The sequence below is a fragment of the Falco rusticolus genome, chromosome 6, assembly GCF_015220075.1.
Source record: "Falco rusticolus isolate bFalRus1 chromosome 6, bFalRus1.pri, whole genome shotgun sequence".
Classification (NCBI taxonomy): domain Eukaryota; kingdom Metazoa; phylum Chordata; class Aves; order Falconiformes; family Falconidae; genus Falco; species Falco rusticolus.
Window position 1 is genome coordinate 49409800 of NC_051192.1, and position 16734 is coordinate 49426533.

Below are 16734 nucleotides of genomic sequence, written 5' to 3' on the forward strand. Positions count from 1 at the left end.
TTCCTTGTTCAGTGTGTGTGGCAGCAACAAAAGCTAATATTTACTGCATGTTGCTTAAACCCTTATGAGCATCTTTACTGATACAGGCTGCTACAGTGTCCAAGTTCATTTTCACAACTTATTTGTGAAGTGAGGCAGTGATCCTGCCGTCTTTACCCTAAGTGGTGAGTAACTGCCTTCATGATTACTGGTCCTGCTTTTCAGAGAAATGAAAGAAAATTCGGGCCTGATTTTTCAGTCAGAGTATTTGTGCTGCTTCTAAATGCCCGTCCTTGCACTGGAAAGGTATGTAGGAATGTGATAGTCATCATCTGGGAACAGTTAGGTTCTCACCAAAGAGATGTAGAACAACGAATTTGATATCAGGTTCAGAGGAGGAATCTGGATTGTTAATGAGAGAAGGATGTGTCATTAAGTCCAAATTTTGTTCTGCAAATGCAGTTTTTCAATTACCTTATGTACAGTTCCTAGTCACATAAATCCTTATGTGCAGCCTCTTCCAGTTATAATGCACGGCACTCCTGGCTGGCAGAGACTGAAGTGTGCAGAGGCAGCCTGAAACAGCAGTAGAGGAATGAGGACGAAATTGTTTTATCATCCTACTTAACAACTTTGTCTGTACTATAATACAGGACATTTGATAACCCAGCCATTTGTGTGTACAGGGTCAAAACTTTGTCTCTTAGATATAATAGCTACTATTGTAATTAATGAAAACCTTAGAGTCGGGATGTAAGAGATTGTAACAGCAAAAGGGGAAGGCACGCCTAACACTTTCCTTTATAGCAAAGCTCTTCCAGTGGCGCATAACCCTAGAAAACCTTTAGTTTTCAAATTGAAATTTCCTACCACTACTCACTCTTCAAGACTCAATTCTTGGTGAAATTACAAGGTGCTTGCTTTGTTTAGTTAAGGTAGTAAGAAGCTATAACTGAAACAAAAGCATTTATTACGGGTTGTTTGTTTGGATTTTTTTTGCTATTAAATAAAAATAATTAAATAATAATATTTTAATTAAATTACTATTAAATAATATTTTAAAATATTTGGAACAACTGTTGCTCCTCAGCAGTTTACTACAGAAAGTGGTAGAATTGGCACAGAATAATTCTGCCACAGAGTTCTGCAAGTACATGTAAATGCATTTTGTTCGAGGCAAGAAAAGTCATCACAGGCAGGTCAGGATGCATATTCCGGTGTTCCTGACTTCCCGTGTTGGTTGACATGTTTATTACAAAGTTCATTTGTTGATGCAAAGACTACCTTGTTTTTGAATGAATCCTGACCAAAGTTGCTCCAGTCGTCGGGCTAGTTCAGCAGGTGTATGGTACCACCTTTTAAGAAGTTTGCAACGGAAGATTCACAATGTCTGTAACTAGGAATGACAAAGTGACAAGGTTGTACATAAAACCTTATTTTTTTCTTTCTCACTGAAGTAGGACATGAATGAACTGCACACTATCTATAGCTACAGGAGAAGATTTGAATATTATTATGCTTGCTCTCGGAGTATGGAAGTCTCATGATCTCCAGAAACATTAAACCATATTTTGGATAAATGTTTTCTGACAAGCCATTGCTCTCTGCAGAGAGCGTGCACTGCGGCCACTTACCCGGTGGTGCTGAGATTTGCTGCTGGGTTTTCACTAAGCAGTTTGCTAAAATGTTATATGTGGTTTTGAATCATTTTCTGACCAGTGAAGTGTATTATTTTTGTTTTCCTTTTGAAAAAAAAAAGAAAAATCCTGTAAGAAAGTTTAAGAGTTTTTTTTATTCCTTCCTACAGAAAGAAATGAAAACTCTATCCATGCTATAAAGTACTTTATGTTCCAAGAAGTATATATAGGAGATAATATCATACCTGCTATGTGGTATACCTTCTTAATATTCTACTCAAAATGCTATAGAATGCAATTTATTTATTCCCTATTAGGTGGTATAAGACAAAACCAATTCTGGGGAAAATGTTTAAAAGTGCATACATGACAGATACGAAAAAAATCCTGTTTTAACTTTAGGTTTCTTAGATACTGCAATAAAGAGTGAAAAAAGATCTTTAAAAATGTGTCCTATTTCAATTGTTTTAAAAAGGTATTATCTGGCAATATAGTTTATATTCTGCCAATCACCATTGTACAATGAGTTCAATAAAAAAGAAGCAAAATGTACTTTTAAAAATCCCCCATGAGATGTTAAACTAAGTAGGAAAATACAAGGACATGACTATGTGGCATTATTTCAGAAACTGGCACTTACCAATAAAGAGCAATTATGATCCCCTCTGGAAAACTCTTCCTATTCCCTCCTTGCCAACCAACTTGGCCCAGCCTGGAATCTAGCAGACCAAAGACCAAGATCAGCGAAAGCCACCTTTATGTCTATATGATCTCTCATCTCTCCCCTGAGGGTTACATGCTTTGAAGCTGCATGAAGTGAGAAGGTTGGTTCCATAATCCATGTATCACCACGCTACTGCCACCACAGAAAAAATTTGGCTGTAATCAGCTGTGACTTTAATGTCCTCTGTGGTGAGCTGGGGCTTGTGCTGCCTGTTTCCTGGTTATCTTTAAATAGCCAAAAGCAGGCTGTCTGCTCCTGGTGTCATCCCACCAATATGAGATACTTAATGGAGATACCCGAGTTAGGAGCGTTGTTGCTCCAGACTTCATCTGTAGTCAAGAGACAGGCTGGCAGATACTTTGTGAAAATGAATCAGATAATTTCTGTAATTTTCATCACTGATGTGTTTTAATTAATGCCAACCTCATTCTCCCCATGAGTCAGTAGAAACAGCACCTAATAACACCACAGGACTAGGCTCAGCTATTGGGTTGAATCCAACAAATTTCTTCATGCTTCCTGTACAGCCACAAAAGAACGAGAGGGAGGGGGGGAGTTAACCCATTTACCACAGCCACCTAGCCGCATTTATGCAGTACTTTCCCCCTTAAGTTAATAGGGAACTTCTGAACTCAATTTAAAGTAGAAATTAAAACTGGGCTGGGGGATGCTTAATGCTTTGTGTGGTCATCATTTCATGATAAATGAAGCTGGTTAGCCTCCTTAGGTTCATCTCTCTGACTTTACTTTTACTCTTACCAGTAATTCAGCAAGAATTTAATGGAGCTGTCTGGGGTTTAGCCTAGCTCCCTTGCTGCCCGAATCTGTCTGTGTGTGCAACTCAGTCCTCCCACAGAAGCTTTTCAATGTTAGCCAATTTCAACCAGATTTTGCCAAGGCAAACAGACTGCAAAGATAATAAATTTATACAAATAAGCTGCCAATCAAGTACAAAATACCTGTTAATACTGTATCAATTATAATTACCAATATTAATCAATATTTTATATAATATACATTAATTATTAATATGTGTATAATTATAATTAATACTTACTAATACCTGTTAATACCGAGAAAAAATCTTGGTTAGTTCAACCCTTGTCAGGCATCAGAGCACTTAGGGATGCCAAGGCAGGAGGTAATTCATGCTGCTGTGATCACATGTGTAGCAATACCCTGCACCAGATAGTTTAAAGCAAGCTCTTTCTGCTGGGTCTGGCTGGTACAGACTTCATTTTCTTCACAGCAGCCTCTGTGGTGCTGTGGTTTGGATTCATGACTAAAACAGTGTTGGCAACACACCAGTGTTTTATCTGTTGCTGAGCAGTGCTTGCATGGCATCAAGGCTTTCTGTTTTTCCCACTCTGCCCACCTAGTGAGTGGGCTGGGGGTGGGCAAGAGGCTGGGAGGAGACACAGCTGGGGCAGCTGACCTGAATTGACCAAGGCAATATTCCATGTCCAGCAATAAAACCTGGGAGGCTTTCTGAAGTAGCCATTGCTCGGAGACTGGCTGGGCATCCCTCTGCCTCTTGGGAGGTGGTGGGTGATTGCTTTTGTATCACTATTGCTTTTTCTCCCCTTTCCTTCAGTTACTAAACTGTCTTTATCTCGACCCATGGTATTTTTTTCTTGCTTTTGCTCTTCCTAGTCTGTCCCCCATCCTGCTGGGTGTGGGAGTGAGTGAGCACCGGCGTGGGTACTTAGTTGCTGGACAGGGTCAACTCACTACATTAATCTACATCTACATGAGGTCTACCAATAGCAGTATAGATGAACCTTGAGGATAAAGAACTGAAACACGTTTGGCAAACAAATACGTTACCAAACCGCAGGTATTCCCCATCAAGCTCCCAGATTCATTGACCATAGCAGAATTACAGTACTGTAAAGTGGTAAAAAAATGCTCCTGTAGCACCTGGGAAAACCATTTATAAGAGAATACAAATGTGTACAGGGGTGATTACCAGAGGATGTTCCTGTACTTGCTCACTTTGCAGTACCTTACTTGTATCTTGAGATGCACAGCAGCAGCAGCTAGCTAGCACTGTATAAATGCAGAAGAATGAAGTCAGAAAGGGTAGACACCTCATGAACTGGAAGTGCATCACTTGGAAACAAGATGAAGGTGGCTTTGGGTGAGGTAGACCATCATAGGATGATTATGAATTGCCAGTATGATGTGTCTGTGAACAATGTGTTGTGGTATGGCATGTGTCAGAAGTGTTTCCAATAAGGACATGGAGGCACGAATGCCACAGAAGGCAGCAGTGCAACCACACCTGCCATCGCATGCAGAAGTCCATCACTTGTAATTGAAAAAAGGTAAAGTAAAATTGGAATAACTTGATTCTAGGATATTTAGAGAAATGTTGTCCAAACTTTCAATCTTGGCCTGTTAAGCCTAATAAAACAAATTGAGAGGAATTATGATTGCTGTCTACTCCATCCAATCAGGGAGCAAAGGCAACAGGAAACATAAAAAGGAAAAAGAAAAACTTAAGCTTACTAATGATAGTGATATAATAACAAATAATTATAAGGTGGTCATTAATACCTTGGAATTAAAAGGTTTCTCATCACTAGCAGCTGGAATCAGGTTCCATAATTGCCTTGCCATGAAAGCAAATGAGACTTAAAAATTGGTTGCTATAGTGCTCTGTAAATTTATGGGAAGACTTACATAGCTAGGTGCCTGTGATGGTAGGCTGGAAACAACAAACAAGACCTTTCTACTCCTGGGATCTCATTATCATGAAAGGGCATTAAGTATCAGGAAATCTTCCTGGTATGGAGATCAGCCTGGTAATGCCATTGACTAGCAAAGAAAGCTGCTGGATCTGAGACAATGACTGCATTAATAAGAAAGGCTCCTGGATCTCTCCCTCTTCCTGGAAGCAATTAAATAATTGATTGAATAGTTCTCGAAGTTGGAATTTTCATTTGGGAATAGGCCAACACAATGCTGTAGGAACATATATGAAGGGACCACATAAGATCATCTTAATTGTCAAGGAGTACTGGTTATATAAATAACACTCCTCCATAGTGGGGTAAAGGCAATAAGAAACACCATTTTTCTTTGGATCAAACACTGCTGCATAATAATAACTATACATAATTTATCTAAGACTTGTTAAAGCTCTGCTAAGGCCTTTTACAATCTAACACAAATGTTTAAGTAAACACAACTAGCAAAACATACTGTTTGCTGGAAATGTAATAGAAAAGAACACTGGGTGCACTCAATACAAAGGGCACTGGATCATGGACTGTTTTCGTTTTTGAAGAAGCAAACTTACTGAATTAAAGTTTCTCAGGGCCAGATTTTTCCATACTGCTCAGCATCCAGAATCAGAGAAAAAGTTTCAACTGTTCATTTTTATGTATGTTCACTACCTTTGCTTAGAAAGAAGATTTTTTTTTTTTTCCCACAGTACATCCAATGGTGACCTTTGGCAACCTGGCCTTTTCTGGGTTCCTGAGTTGGAGCTGAGTGTGTACAAATATCAGACTTCAAGTATGAAAGCAGTCTGTACCCCAGCTCACCCAGATGATGATACAGTTTATGTGCAAGTAGTTGGACTGCCCCAGCCATCACTCATCACAGGGATCTGTTGGAATGGGCCCTTCCTGGGGAGGGAAGTGCCTTATGAGTTTTCTAAACTGGCAAAGGTCTTAAAAAAGCCAATATAATGGCATAAATAAATAGGGAGATTTGGTGATCTACAGCTTATTTTGTGTACTGCACTGGTCTGCCAAGCTGGTATATTGTATCAGGTAGGTCTGTGGTATAGCTGGTACAAGCAAGAGAAGTAGCCTTTCTGTTGTGTAGACTTGGCTTTATATTTTTATTTATTCAATTCTACTCCGAAGCTTACACAATAAAGAGGACTACAAATGAAATGCCACTGATTGTTTTTAACTTGTGCACTGTAAATGTCACACGACAAGAGATTACTGGTTCAAGAGAAGATACCCTACCATGCAGGAGCTTATTGCTAGCACTGGTTTGAAGCCTATGTTTGCTTTCTGTAAAACCCACAGAATGAGGCAATAGGAATAGCCTTGGTCATTGTCCTTCTGAAATAACATAAGGATCTGAGTGATTGCAACTCAGCTAATAAGCACATTAATATTTGCTAAGCAAAGCCTGAGTAACATTTTAGGGTTTATATACATATATATATTATATAATATAAAATTAGATTCAAATACATCACTGCTAAAGCTCAGAAGCTTGAATCAGAATTGATTTCCGCTTCATTAACTGACTGTTTGTAATGTAAATATCACAGTCATTTTTGCCTTTGAGAAGCAGATTTTGTTAAAAAAAGCAAACCTGGCATTTGTTGTATCGCTAAGCACTTGGAAAATGTTAGTGTAGCTTAGTGAGGTAGGTTGTTTTTTCTGGTTTTTAACTCCATCAGCTGTGGAACACATGGATTTCAGCTATTCATTAAAATTTTCAAATCCTTTAACCATATTGCAATCTCTTTACTTTGGAAAAGAACAGTGCAGGGCTTTCCATGTTTAGCTTCCAGGCATAAACAAACTCAGTTGGCTGAACCTATTCAGGAGCATTTAGCATCCATTCCAAGAAAAACATTATATTGGCCCCAACAGAAGTCGTGTCTGAATACTATTTCATTTTATCGATTGCTGCTTTTCATTTTAGCACTATCTTTTGATCGTTACTTAAGGTCTTCATCCAACCAGTTTTTGGCCTGGTAACCAGCAGATGAAGTTGGCAGGCTGTCGAGATCACTGTTTATGAGGCAGACAATGCAATCACGTACCAAGTAAGAATGAGTGTAGTGTGTTGCTTCAGCTGTACTTAACTAAAAGGTTTTTAAACATCTGACATTGGTGCTTGATGGATTTGAGTTTGCACTAAAATGAGGTGGAGAGAGTGGGCATGAATGTGTTTTGTAGATGAAATATTCAACTAACAAAGAGACAAAGGGGAAACTGGGACATCAAGTTCTCCCAGGGATCTCCTATGTACTGCGAAGGAGTCAAACTAAATAGTGTTTTCAAAGTTTCTAAATTAGCCTTCTCCCAGTGAAGCCAGCAGTAAAATTCCCAGTGGTTGCAACGGATGTCAGGTTAGGTCACTGTTCTTTAGGCCACTGAAAATCCTACCTTTTTAAAAAAAATATTATTATTTCTTTCTGTCCCTAATGTCATACTGGTGTCATCTGGACCTTAAACTTCAAAATTGCTTGCTGCTTACCTGAGCTGGTGTCATCACTGTGCCAGCATGCAGGTGGCCTCCATTCTGGTGCAGCCACGGATTTTCCCAGTTGTGAAGAAAGGGCTGGTGTGCATTTGAGCTGTTGCCTCTACGTAGTCTGGTTGTGCTCTCCAGGTTGAATTCCCTGACTGTAAAATACAGATAATGGCACTTCCCTGCCTACATGGATTATGTGGATTCCTCAAGCTTTCTAGGGATAAAAGCCAAAAAGTAATGTAACAGGTGATGTCTTGCTGCATATTTTATCTACTAGCATAGAAACATTACTCCATTATTCAAAAAAATGGAGACACAGACATGAAAAACAAATTAAAAGCAAAGAAAAAATGCCATTAATAATAATGAAGAAAAATGAAATGGCATATGACCTGATTTCTAAAAAAAAAATAAAAAAATATCCCTGCAGATACACAAACTACTAAATATGATTCTCTGTGTGATTAAATGAGCTTCTCTCAACTTGCCTACCTTACTGTTTGCTTAAAGCCACTTCAGTTTTTTCCAGTCTGCACATACTGAGCCAGAATATGAGAAGGACTACTCAGTGCATGTACTCTTACAGTTCCTAGACAATCAAGTTGAAAACTGCTAGAGCATTAGCTACCTGAAGAGGAGGTACAGCTGAAAATCAGTAGGTGATACAGAAGGGGAATCACAGGGGCAAACACATACACAAATAAACATAACAGGAATCAGTAGACAAACATGTCTGGAAAAAAAAGGGAGAGGCATTCTTCTAAATTTGCTAATTAGAGAGAGAAATATTTCCTTACAAACTGTAATCAAGTCAGATAAAATATAAAGTAGTACATTTGTCTCTTTTTTGCTGAATCACTGTCAATGCTGTGCTGTCAGATACATCTGGTTGAAGTTGCTGAAGGACCATCAGGAACAGTTAGGCATGAGGTTTCTTTCTTCTGGCAACTTTGGTCCGGTGCTGTCTGCTTCAGGCTTTTCTGTTGCTTGAAGAACTGAAGGAAGCATGAGAATTTTGCTGCCTGGAAACAAAGTCTAGTCATTGAGAACTATATTGCAGCTCTCCATCTCTGTGTAGGGTTTCTCTAGATCAGCCATCACAATACTTAGTCAAAGGCTGAAGCAGATAGATTAAGTCAGCATGGGGCTAACCAGTCTTCAGAGTTGAAAGTACACTTTGTCCTTCCTACGGTGCTGCAAGCGTTGCTTATTGAGCTTGCTGCACCCGATGACTTACCTGTGTAGTGGTTTGAGCAGCAAAGTGAACATGAGGAATATAGCAGCTGTTGTTACCTCGGAATGTGAGGCACAAGTGGCTAAATCTTCCCAGACTACCAGGGCAGCAGAATGTCTTGGAATCTGGCCTCTCGCCTCCAAGTGCCTCAGGATCCACTCCACAACTGCAAATTTTACTTCAGTTTACATGATCTACAAGTTCTGTAGGCAAAAAGTTTTGCTACCATACTGGTTTGCACTATGGAGGGTACCTTAATATTCATATGCAGAAAGCAAACCCCACTGCTCGCTGTCCTCTGAGAGCATGACTTTTATTTCCCAACAGTGGCATAATGTTTCTTCTGGAGTGCCATTTACTGATATTTTTTTTTAACTGTACATTTTAAAATGAAATTATTTGGCTTGCAGTTTGTGACAAGATAAGGCAGACATTTAAATGATATTTTAGTCAAAGTCACGGCTCCCAAAGTATTATTTATGTTAAGCTTTGAGATATGCTTTTTCCTGAGGGAGCCAAACTGTTATATATTTTCTTCTTAATCTACTCAGTATTCAGATTTCACTGCCAGCAGGAATTAAATATTAGAAATTTTCATTGTTGTTATAGAGCTGAATTATTACAGAGATAATTATTATTGAATATTTCAGTATACATCCTGTACTTAATCCATTTAACACATACTAAAAGGAGCTCGGATTGCAGTACCCAAACCAAGTCTATGATTGTTTTAATCTGAAAGATGAGGAAGGTTCAAGGTAAAGAGAATTCAATAAACAAAGGCAAACCTAGATGTAAAAAGATAGATTTCTTTTTTGCTTTATATCACCATAATAAGTCAACTTCTTAGAACATACAGTTAAATTTTAGTGTTTCCGGAGTGTATTGCTAGTAGAGAACAAAGACCACAAGCTCTTGAAAGCTCCATCTACTTAGACCTTCGGGTTGGTTTCCTTCTTGTTTTGCGCTTGAGTCCTGTTTCTCTTCACCACCCCCATGGCTGCCCAGGACCACTTCCAGAGACGCATGTGCCGACCCAGAGGAAGCATTTACCAAGGCTGGCTTCAAGGACTCTAGCAAGCAATGCCAGTTCTTAAGTTTTTAGAAAAGGAAAGTTCACATTCTCCACACCAGCAACAGAGCCCAGAGCCTGTGGGAGCTCGGCAGTCCTGTTTGTCCTGTCAGGAGCTGTACCCTGTTTCCGGCAGGGATGTTGCCGTCATGCCTCTGTTGTACTTAAAACTCACCATGCCCCCCATACACATGGCCAACGGATCTCTGTGTGAGCCTCTGAGGCTACCAAACAAACTAGATAGCTAAAATTGGGTGAGATGAATTCCATACCGATATTTCAGAGCTGGAATAAGGAACAGTCTGAATAGACACTGAAGACTTGGTTTGTTCTGGTTTGTTTTGTTTCAAACTACAATATCAATTACAGTTTTTTTTAAGTTTTAGATTTTTTTTAAAAGGCATTTGCCATGCAAAAAAACTTCTTTCAGTATAGGAAATGTTAGGTTCAATTCACACATCTCTATAGGAATTCCAGCATGTCAACAGAGCACCAATCCTGATTTTTCATGCCCTTTAAATGGAAACCATAAGAATCTCACTGTAAACAGAAATCAGGTTTACAGCCTGTACCATCTCAAACTTCATGTATGTATGCATACAGATGTATATGTATTAACACAGAGAAGATCAGAACATGTTCTATTAAAATCTGTAGGATACACTTTTTTTTTTTTTTTAAGCAGGGTGTAAATCTGGACTGTGCAAAGCAACCCTATGTGACAAGGGCCAATAAAGCCATCCTCTAACAGCGGGCAATCGTGAGTCGATGCTGGAAGTCCTTTCTTTATTCTCCTTTCCTGCCCTTGCTTATGTCTTAAGATGAATGCTCAAAATCCCATCCACTGACACGTTCTTCCAAAGGAAGAGATGTTTCTGTTCTAGCCTTATGACTCATGCCTGCCATGTCCTGCCCAGGCCAGAAAGAAAGGCAGGGGCTGATCTATAGTCCATTGTCGTCAATGGACCTTGGTCCAGGGGAATAAATTACATATTTCTATGCGACAATTAAAACATTAACTTGTTAGGGCAGGCTCTAACTCAGTGAAACTGCCTTATAGTGAACAAGTTTTTCTTCCTCTATAAGACACTAAAAAGAAATGGGAAAGAGATTCAGACTTCTTTTATTCCAAATGTTTGTGGATGTGAAATGTAGTGATGAGCTCCCATGTAACACACTATCAAAGTATAAATTAAACATAGTGACTTTTCCCTACCCTGTTGCAACAAGCCATATAAATTATAAAATAGACCCAGGTATAGGAAATTAAATCATGAAATAATCAGAATTCACAGTACAATGTCCCCATTAAGATAACGAACTTGAATGAGCTACACTGCAGTGTTGTATTGCACCCCTACACTTTAATGTAGCTACTTCTGCACGTAGCTCACCAGTGCCAAAAAGGAAAATGGCGTTTAAGAAATGGCCATTGTCCTCTTGTTGCCACTTCCTTTCGCTCTCATTTTCTTAATTCTACCAGTTCACTTTCTCATTTTGGGTACCTCATGCCTTCATCTCTTTTGTTTCCTTAGACTTTTAATGTTACTTCTAGCAGAGACAGAGGACTACACTGCTGATTTTAGCAACCAGACATTTTTGTATTGAGCCGGGGATTTCTTTATACCTCAAGCTTCTTGCTCTGCACTGACCGATACAAGGCACACCCATATTTTCAGGACTTTACAGTCATGCCATACAAAATAGTAATTCAAACTCGAGAAAAGAAATCCATGGCCCTGGCATTTATTTTGTGCTAGTAGTATGTTTTAATCAAAGGGCTAGCCTCTCAGCGGGGAGACTGAATCAGTCAAGGAAATGCGTGGCCCACCCAATATCTTTGTACTCACTTTGTACTCAAATGAAAAGAGAAATAAAGTTTAAAATTCTGATCACTTTATTTATTGTGCATTTTTTTCCAAAACTGAATTGTGCAAATCCTTAACATGGCATATTGGATGTGGACAGTATCTATTTCATTTCAGAACAGAACAGCAATGCACATCAAACAGTAAGATTGCTAAGGCTTGGAAATACTAGTAAGCTTTACTTACTGTGTTAACATTGTGCAATGAAAGTTGTCCCTCTGCCCCACATTGTTTGAGCTCTGAATGTATTTTCAGAAATATACCCATATTCTAATTCAGTTTAAAAGAATGATGATAGAGAAAACCCCTGAGAAGTCTCCTGCCTCCCTTTGCCATGTCCAAAGTATTGCTGTAAGCACAAGAAAACTGAAGCCCTGTGAGCCTAGCTTGCACAACACTTAATCGGACCCAGTCAGCACTGCAACAACAGTCATGGTTAGAGCTGAAACTGCATCCTTAGCTAATCTGCCAACAGTAACAAAGTCTATAATGAGTACACAGGCAGGTTTCATGTTGTATGTTACAAATACACCAGCACAAATATGGTATAAAGCTGGATGTTTCTATGAGAATTTGGTTTGAAAGCAAGACCCCTACAGAAAGCCTATTAGGAAGGAACCCTGAGAAAACACTGAAGAGACGCAGTCTTTCCTCTGCCAAGAAAGCTGTTAAGAAATACTGCCCCAAAATCAAAAATTGTGCTGAATGAGCAAAGGAGTGGTCAAAGAAAAAACAGCTGATGCAGTGCACATCCTCCACCCCCCTTGATGCTCATGCACTCATGCACACAAACATAGGCTGCTCTCTCTCGCAAGTGTTACAGATTTCTGACTATAAATGTCAAGCAAAGTTCCTCATCTAACTCTGCTCTCCACACTGACAAACTGCACAAGTTCAGAAAGGTGTAGTTTAACCTTCTTTGTACCACGATGAGCAAGTCTGTCCATTAAAAAAACCCCAAATTAACAGTTACGTTTTACTTGGTGGATTTAAAACCCTTGGTATAACTTCAATGTGATTTTGGTATGATTGCACATGCAAGAAAGCAAAACCCAAACAACAAACTGTGCCAACTTCTGAACTCTGTGTCTCTGAAATCACTGGGAATTTTGTTTAATCAAGGAGTTCAGAATTTGGCCCTGATGAAAACAAGCTTTAGCAGCAACGTGGGCTGGCCTCAGCACCGCTAGTCAAACCAGTGATCTCCCATGCAGGTTCTGTTCCACTCCAGGCCACAGTTCCAGCACCACTCAAATCTGCACTGGGGGCGAGGACATTTCATGTGCATGCAGCCACCTGCAAAATAGCAACAGAATGGCTTTGGTGTTTGGCAAACACTTAAAGATGTTAATCAACAATTAACAGTGTTAAAATCAACTTTCTTAGGCATTTATTTACTAACCAAGTAGAATATTTATTAAAAAAGAAGTACAAACCTGAGGAATATTTTTCTTGGGCATTCTAAAACCTGCTACTCCCTCTCTTATTGGGGTACAACGTGCTGGTCTCACTTCATGGACTGCAGGAGTAGGAGGAAATTAGAGACTATGCTAGGGACAGGGAAGAGATGACAGTGTGTGGCCTCTCAAAGCAGTTACGGAGGTGTCTTAAGAATACCCTTGCCCAGCTGTGAGCCAGAAGATGAACAAAGTTCAATTATTGTTTTAAATCAGATTACATAACTGAGACATTTGCAAAGAGAATAAATCAGAAGATAGACTTTGGTGGCTGACTGCTGATTATATCAAAATGACATTAGTAATTTAAGTTGATTTGACCTTCTTAGTATTTGAAGCAGCCTTTTAATTGCATCAGTTTCCTGCGAGCTGGGTTTCTTACTTGCCCATACTGTGAGAGCAGCTTTAATCCCTCTGCTCACAACCTTGATCAAATGTTTAATTTGTAAGATATAAAACATTAACATTGTCAAAGGTCATTACAGAAATACACTTCAAATGGAAACCATGTTGCTTACCACACAAAGAGATCTCTTGTATAATTTAAACTGAAAGAAAAGTATGAAGAAATGCTGAAATGTCATCTTGGTTTGACTGCAGGTGTTGACAGGAGGTACAGGGATTGTGTGTTCCCTACTGTACACCCTGCTACCCTTAGACCATCTTTTGTATAAATGCCAATCCAGAACGATTCTCAGAAGGCAAAACCAGCAGGAGACACAAGAACTGGTTTGTTAAAACAGGCCTGTCTGCTTCAGCTGACAGAGAGAAAACTAACTGTGATGGCAAGGTCTATTCATCAGTTTGTATCTTTGTGTCAGAGATGCAATTTGCCAGACTTTTTAATCTTATTTAAACGTAAGCATGCCAAAAGGTCAGCCTCCATGTTACACTTTACGTGAGGTTTAGAGCCAATCTTCTCTTGCGGTTTGTATCAAACAATCCCTGGGTAAAACACACCTCAGTTCTGGCGCAGGACCCAAACCCCAACAGGCACCCTCTGTCAAACGTGTGCTCTGCCTGCTAAGCTACATAAATCACGTTATCCTCTGCTACATGGCAGCTGAGATCAGCAGTCAGAGTGGAGAGTGCCTCAAGCAATGTGGCTTACATCTTTGTGAGTGCAGCCATCCTCTGAGAGATGAGGATGTGCGTTTAAACTCACTTAGACTGGGAACTGAGCTGTGGGAAAGTGTTTCGCTCTTTGACTTCAGCCATTACAGAAAAGTTATTGGCATATATTCTACAATGCCTATAGCTATACAGGCTGTTATAGAAATGTTATTGACATAGAGAAATATAGGCTATTACAGAAAAGTTATTGGCATTGCCACTGTCTCTTGTAAAAGACAGTGCACAGAAGCGTTTGGGCAGGGAAGGCAGAATTATTCTCTTGTGTGGAGTCAGTGTACTCCTCCCAAATGAGGACTGCTGGCAGACTTTGGTGTACAGTGATCAGCCTCTGGACACTAGCTGTACTTAGGCAAAAGTAAAGTGCTCCTTTCAGTTTACAAATGTCAGCCTGGAAGCTGGCACATGCCGTACCCGTGACCAGAGAAGAAAGCAAGAACTGCACTTTTTAAGCTTCATGCCTTAATTCACAGAATCACTGAATCGCTGAGGTGAGAAAGTACCTTTAGAGATCATCCATTCCAAACCGCACTGCCTGAAGCACGGTCAACTAAAGTAGTGTGCTCAGCATCACGTCCAGTTGGGTTTTGAATGTATCCTAGAATGGAGGCTCTTTCTGGGCAACCTGTTCCAGTCTTCAACCACCCACATGGTAAAAAGCATTTTCTTACATTTAAATGGAATTTCCTGTGTTTCAGTTTATGCCCATTGCCTTCTGTCCTTTTGGTGGGCACTGAGAAGAGTTTGGCTCTGTCTTCCTTGCTCCCCCCCTCAGGTATCTATTTCTGCAGTCCTTTTATCATCTTTGTAGCCCTCATTGGACTTGCTCCAGTCCATGTTCCATGTTTCTCTTGCACGGGGAAGCCCAGAACCAGACCCACCACTCTAGATGTGTCTCACCAGTGCTAAGCAGAGGGGAAGGATCACCTCCCTTGAACTGCTGCTGATGTTTTTCCTAATGCAGCCCAGAATGCTGTTGGCCACCTTTGCTGCGAGAGCATGTTGCTGGCTCATGTCCAACTTGTACTCCACCATGACACTCAGGTCCTTTCCATCAGGTTGGCCCCCAAGCTGTCCTGGTGGATTTCCCTTTGTTAAACTTCATGAGGTTTCTCACAGGCCATTCCCTAGCCCAGGGGTCCTCAAACTTTTTAACCAGGGGGCTGGCGTGCGGATGAAGTGGCAGGAGGTCATCTGCGGCTGCTTGGTTTCCCCCCCGCCAACCCCTGGCGGTTCTGTAAATACCGGGGGCCGGACTGAGGACCCTGGGGGGCCGTATCCGGCCCGTGGGCCGTAGTTTGAGGACCCTAGCCTGTTGAGGTCCCTCCAAATGGCAACACAATCCGTCAATTGTGGTTTTAGCCTGCTGCCATGGCTTTGGCGTTTTGCATTATGAGGCACTGTTCTGACATGGGTCAGGCTACAAGCAATGAAAGGTCTTTTCCTGCTTATTATCCATTTTCAATAAATATTTTATTTCAAAGATAAAAAAGTATAATGGCCTTTACTTCCTTTTTGATACACTGGGGATTTTTACAAGGAACTTCCCTAAACATTAGTGGGAGTTGTGTAAATGGTGTCAAATAGGGATATCCTCTTTGTGACAACTGTGATACAGTTTGTGACTGTAATTTAACAGTAAAGATTTTGTAGCAGAGTCTAAGATAAAGTAAAGGTCCTAGCCCTGCTTCAAGCCTGACCAGAAGGATTTTTTTATTTGGCTTTATTTTGCATAAACTAAGTATTAGAGTCATGATTATTGTCTATTTCTAATCCAGTTCAAACTCTAGTTTCCAGTCTGTTTTACAAATCTGTAAATAATTTTTTGACCTGCCCCTCTGTTATCTCTCTTCTGCTGCCTACCTTGCTCTTTACACTTTGCCAAATCTTGTCTCGCCTTCCCACTCTTGAATTCATGCTTTCTTTCCCTCTTCTTGTGCTTGAGGAAGTCTCCCACTTTCCATCTGCCAACTGCCTTCTTTTCTTTCATCAAACCCCAGACTTCAGGATTTTGTCCTATTTCTTTCTCAGTAGTATTTCTGTGGTATCACTGCTTGAAGTGTTCTCTCCTCGCAGTCTGCAGTGTCTTATTTGGTGTTTTAAGCATACCATTTGAATAAGTGATGCCACAAAACTGAGAAGTATCCTCTATACTTAATAGTCGTATAATATTTAGCCAACCATTTTAATATGTTTTGAGTAATTAATATAAATACAACTAAGTCTTGAAACAGCATGAACCTATAGGGTATAGCCTAATTACTATTCATGCTTCCCATTTTAACCACTCCAGTGCCAGCAGATTACTTTTCTTCCTACATGGTAAGCACTGATTAGTGCAACCAGCATGTCAGAACTTACGCTTCTTACTCTGACTTGGTCTTCTACTGTGGGCAT

The 16734-nt window shown here is 40.1% G+C and overlaps 1 protein-coding gene across 1 annotated transcript in view; it reads right to left on the reverse strand.

Moving 5' to 3' along the window:
- Positions 1–11760: 11760 nt before the first annotated feature.
- The window catches only part of PRKN (parkin RBR E3 ubiquitin protein ligase), a 614220-nt gene continuing 609246 nt past the window's right edge, over positions 11761–16734 (reverse strand). Inside the window, exon 12 of the mRNA XM_037391827.1 lies at positions 11761–13045. Within this exon, the coding sequence (XP_037247724.1) occupies positions 12936–13045 (110 nt within the window). The 3' untranslated portion in view covers positions 11761–12935. The remainder of the gene's footprint in view (positions 13046–16734) is intronic.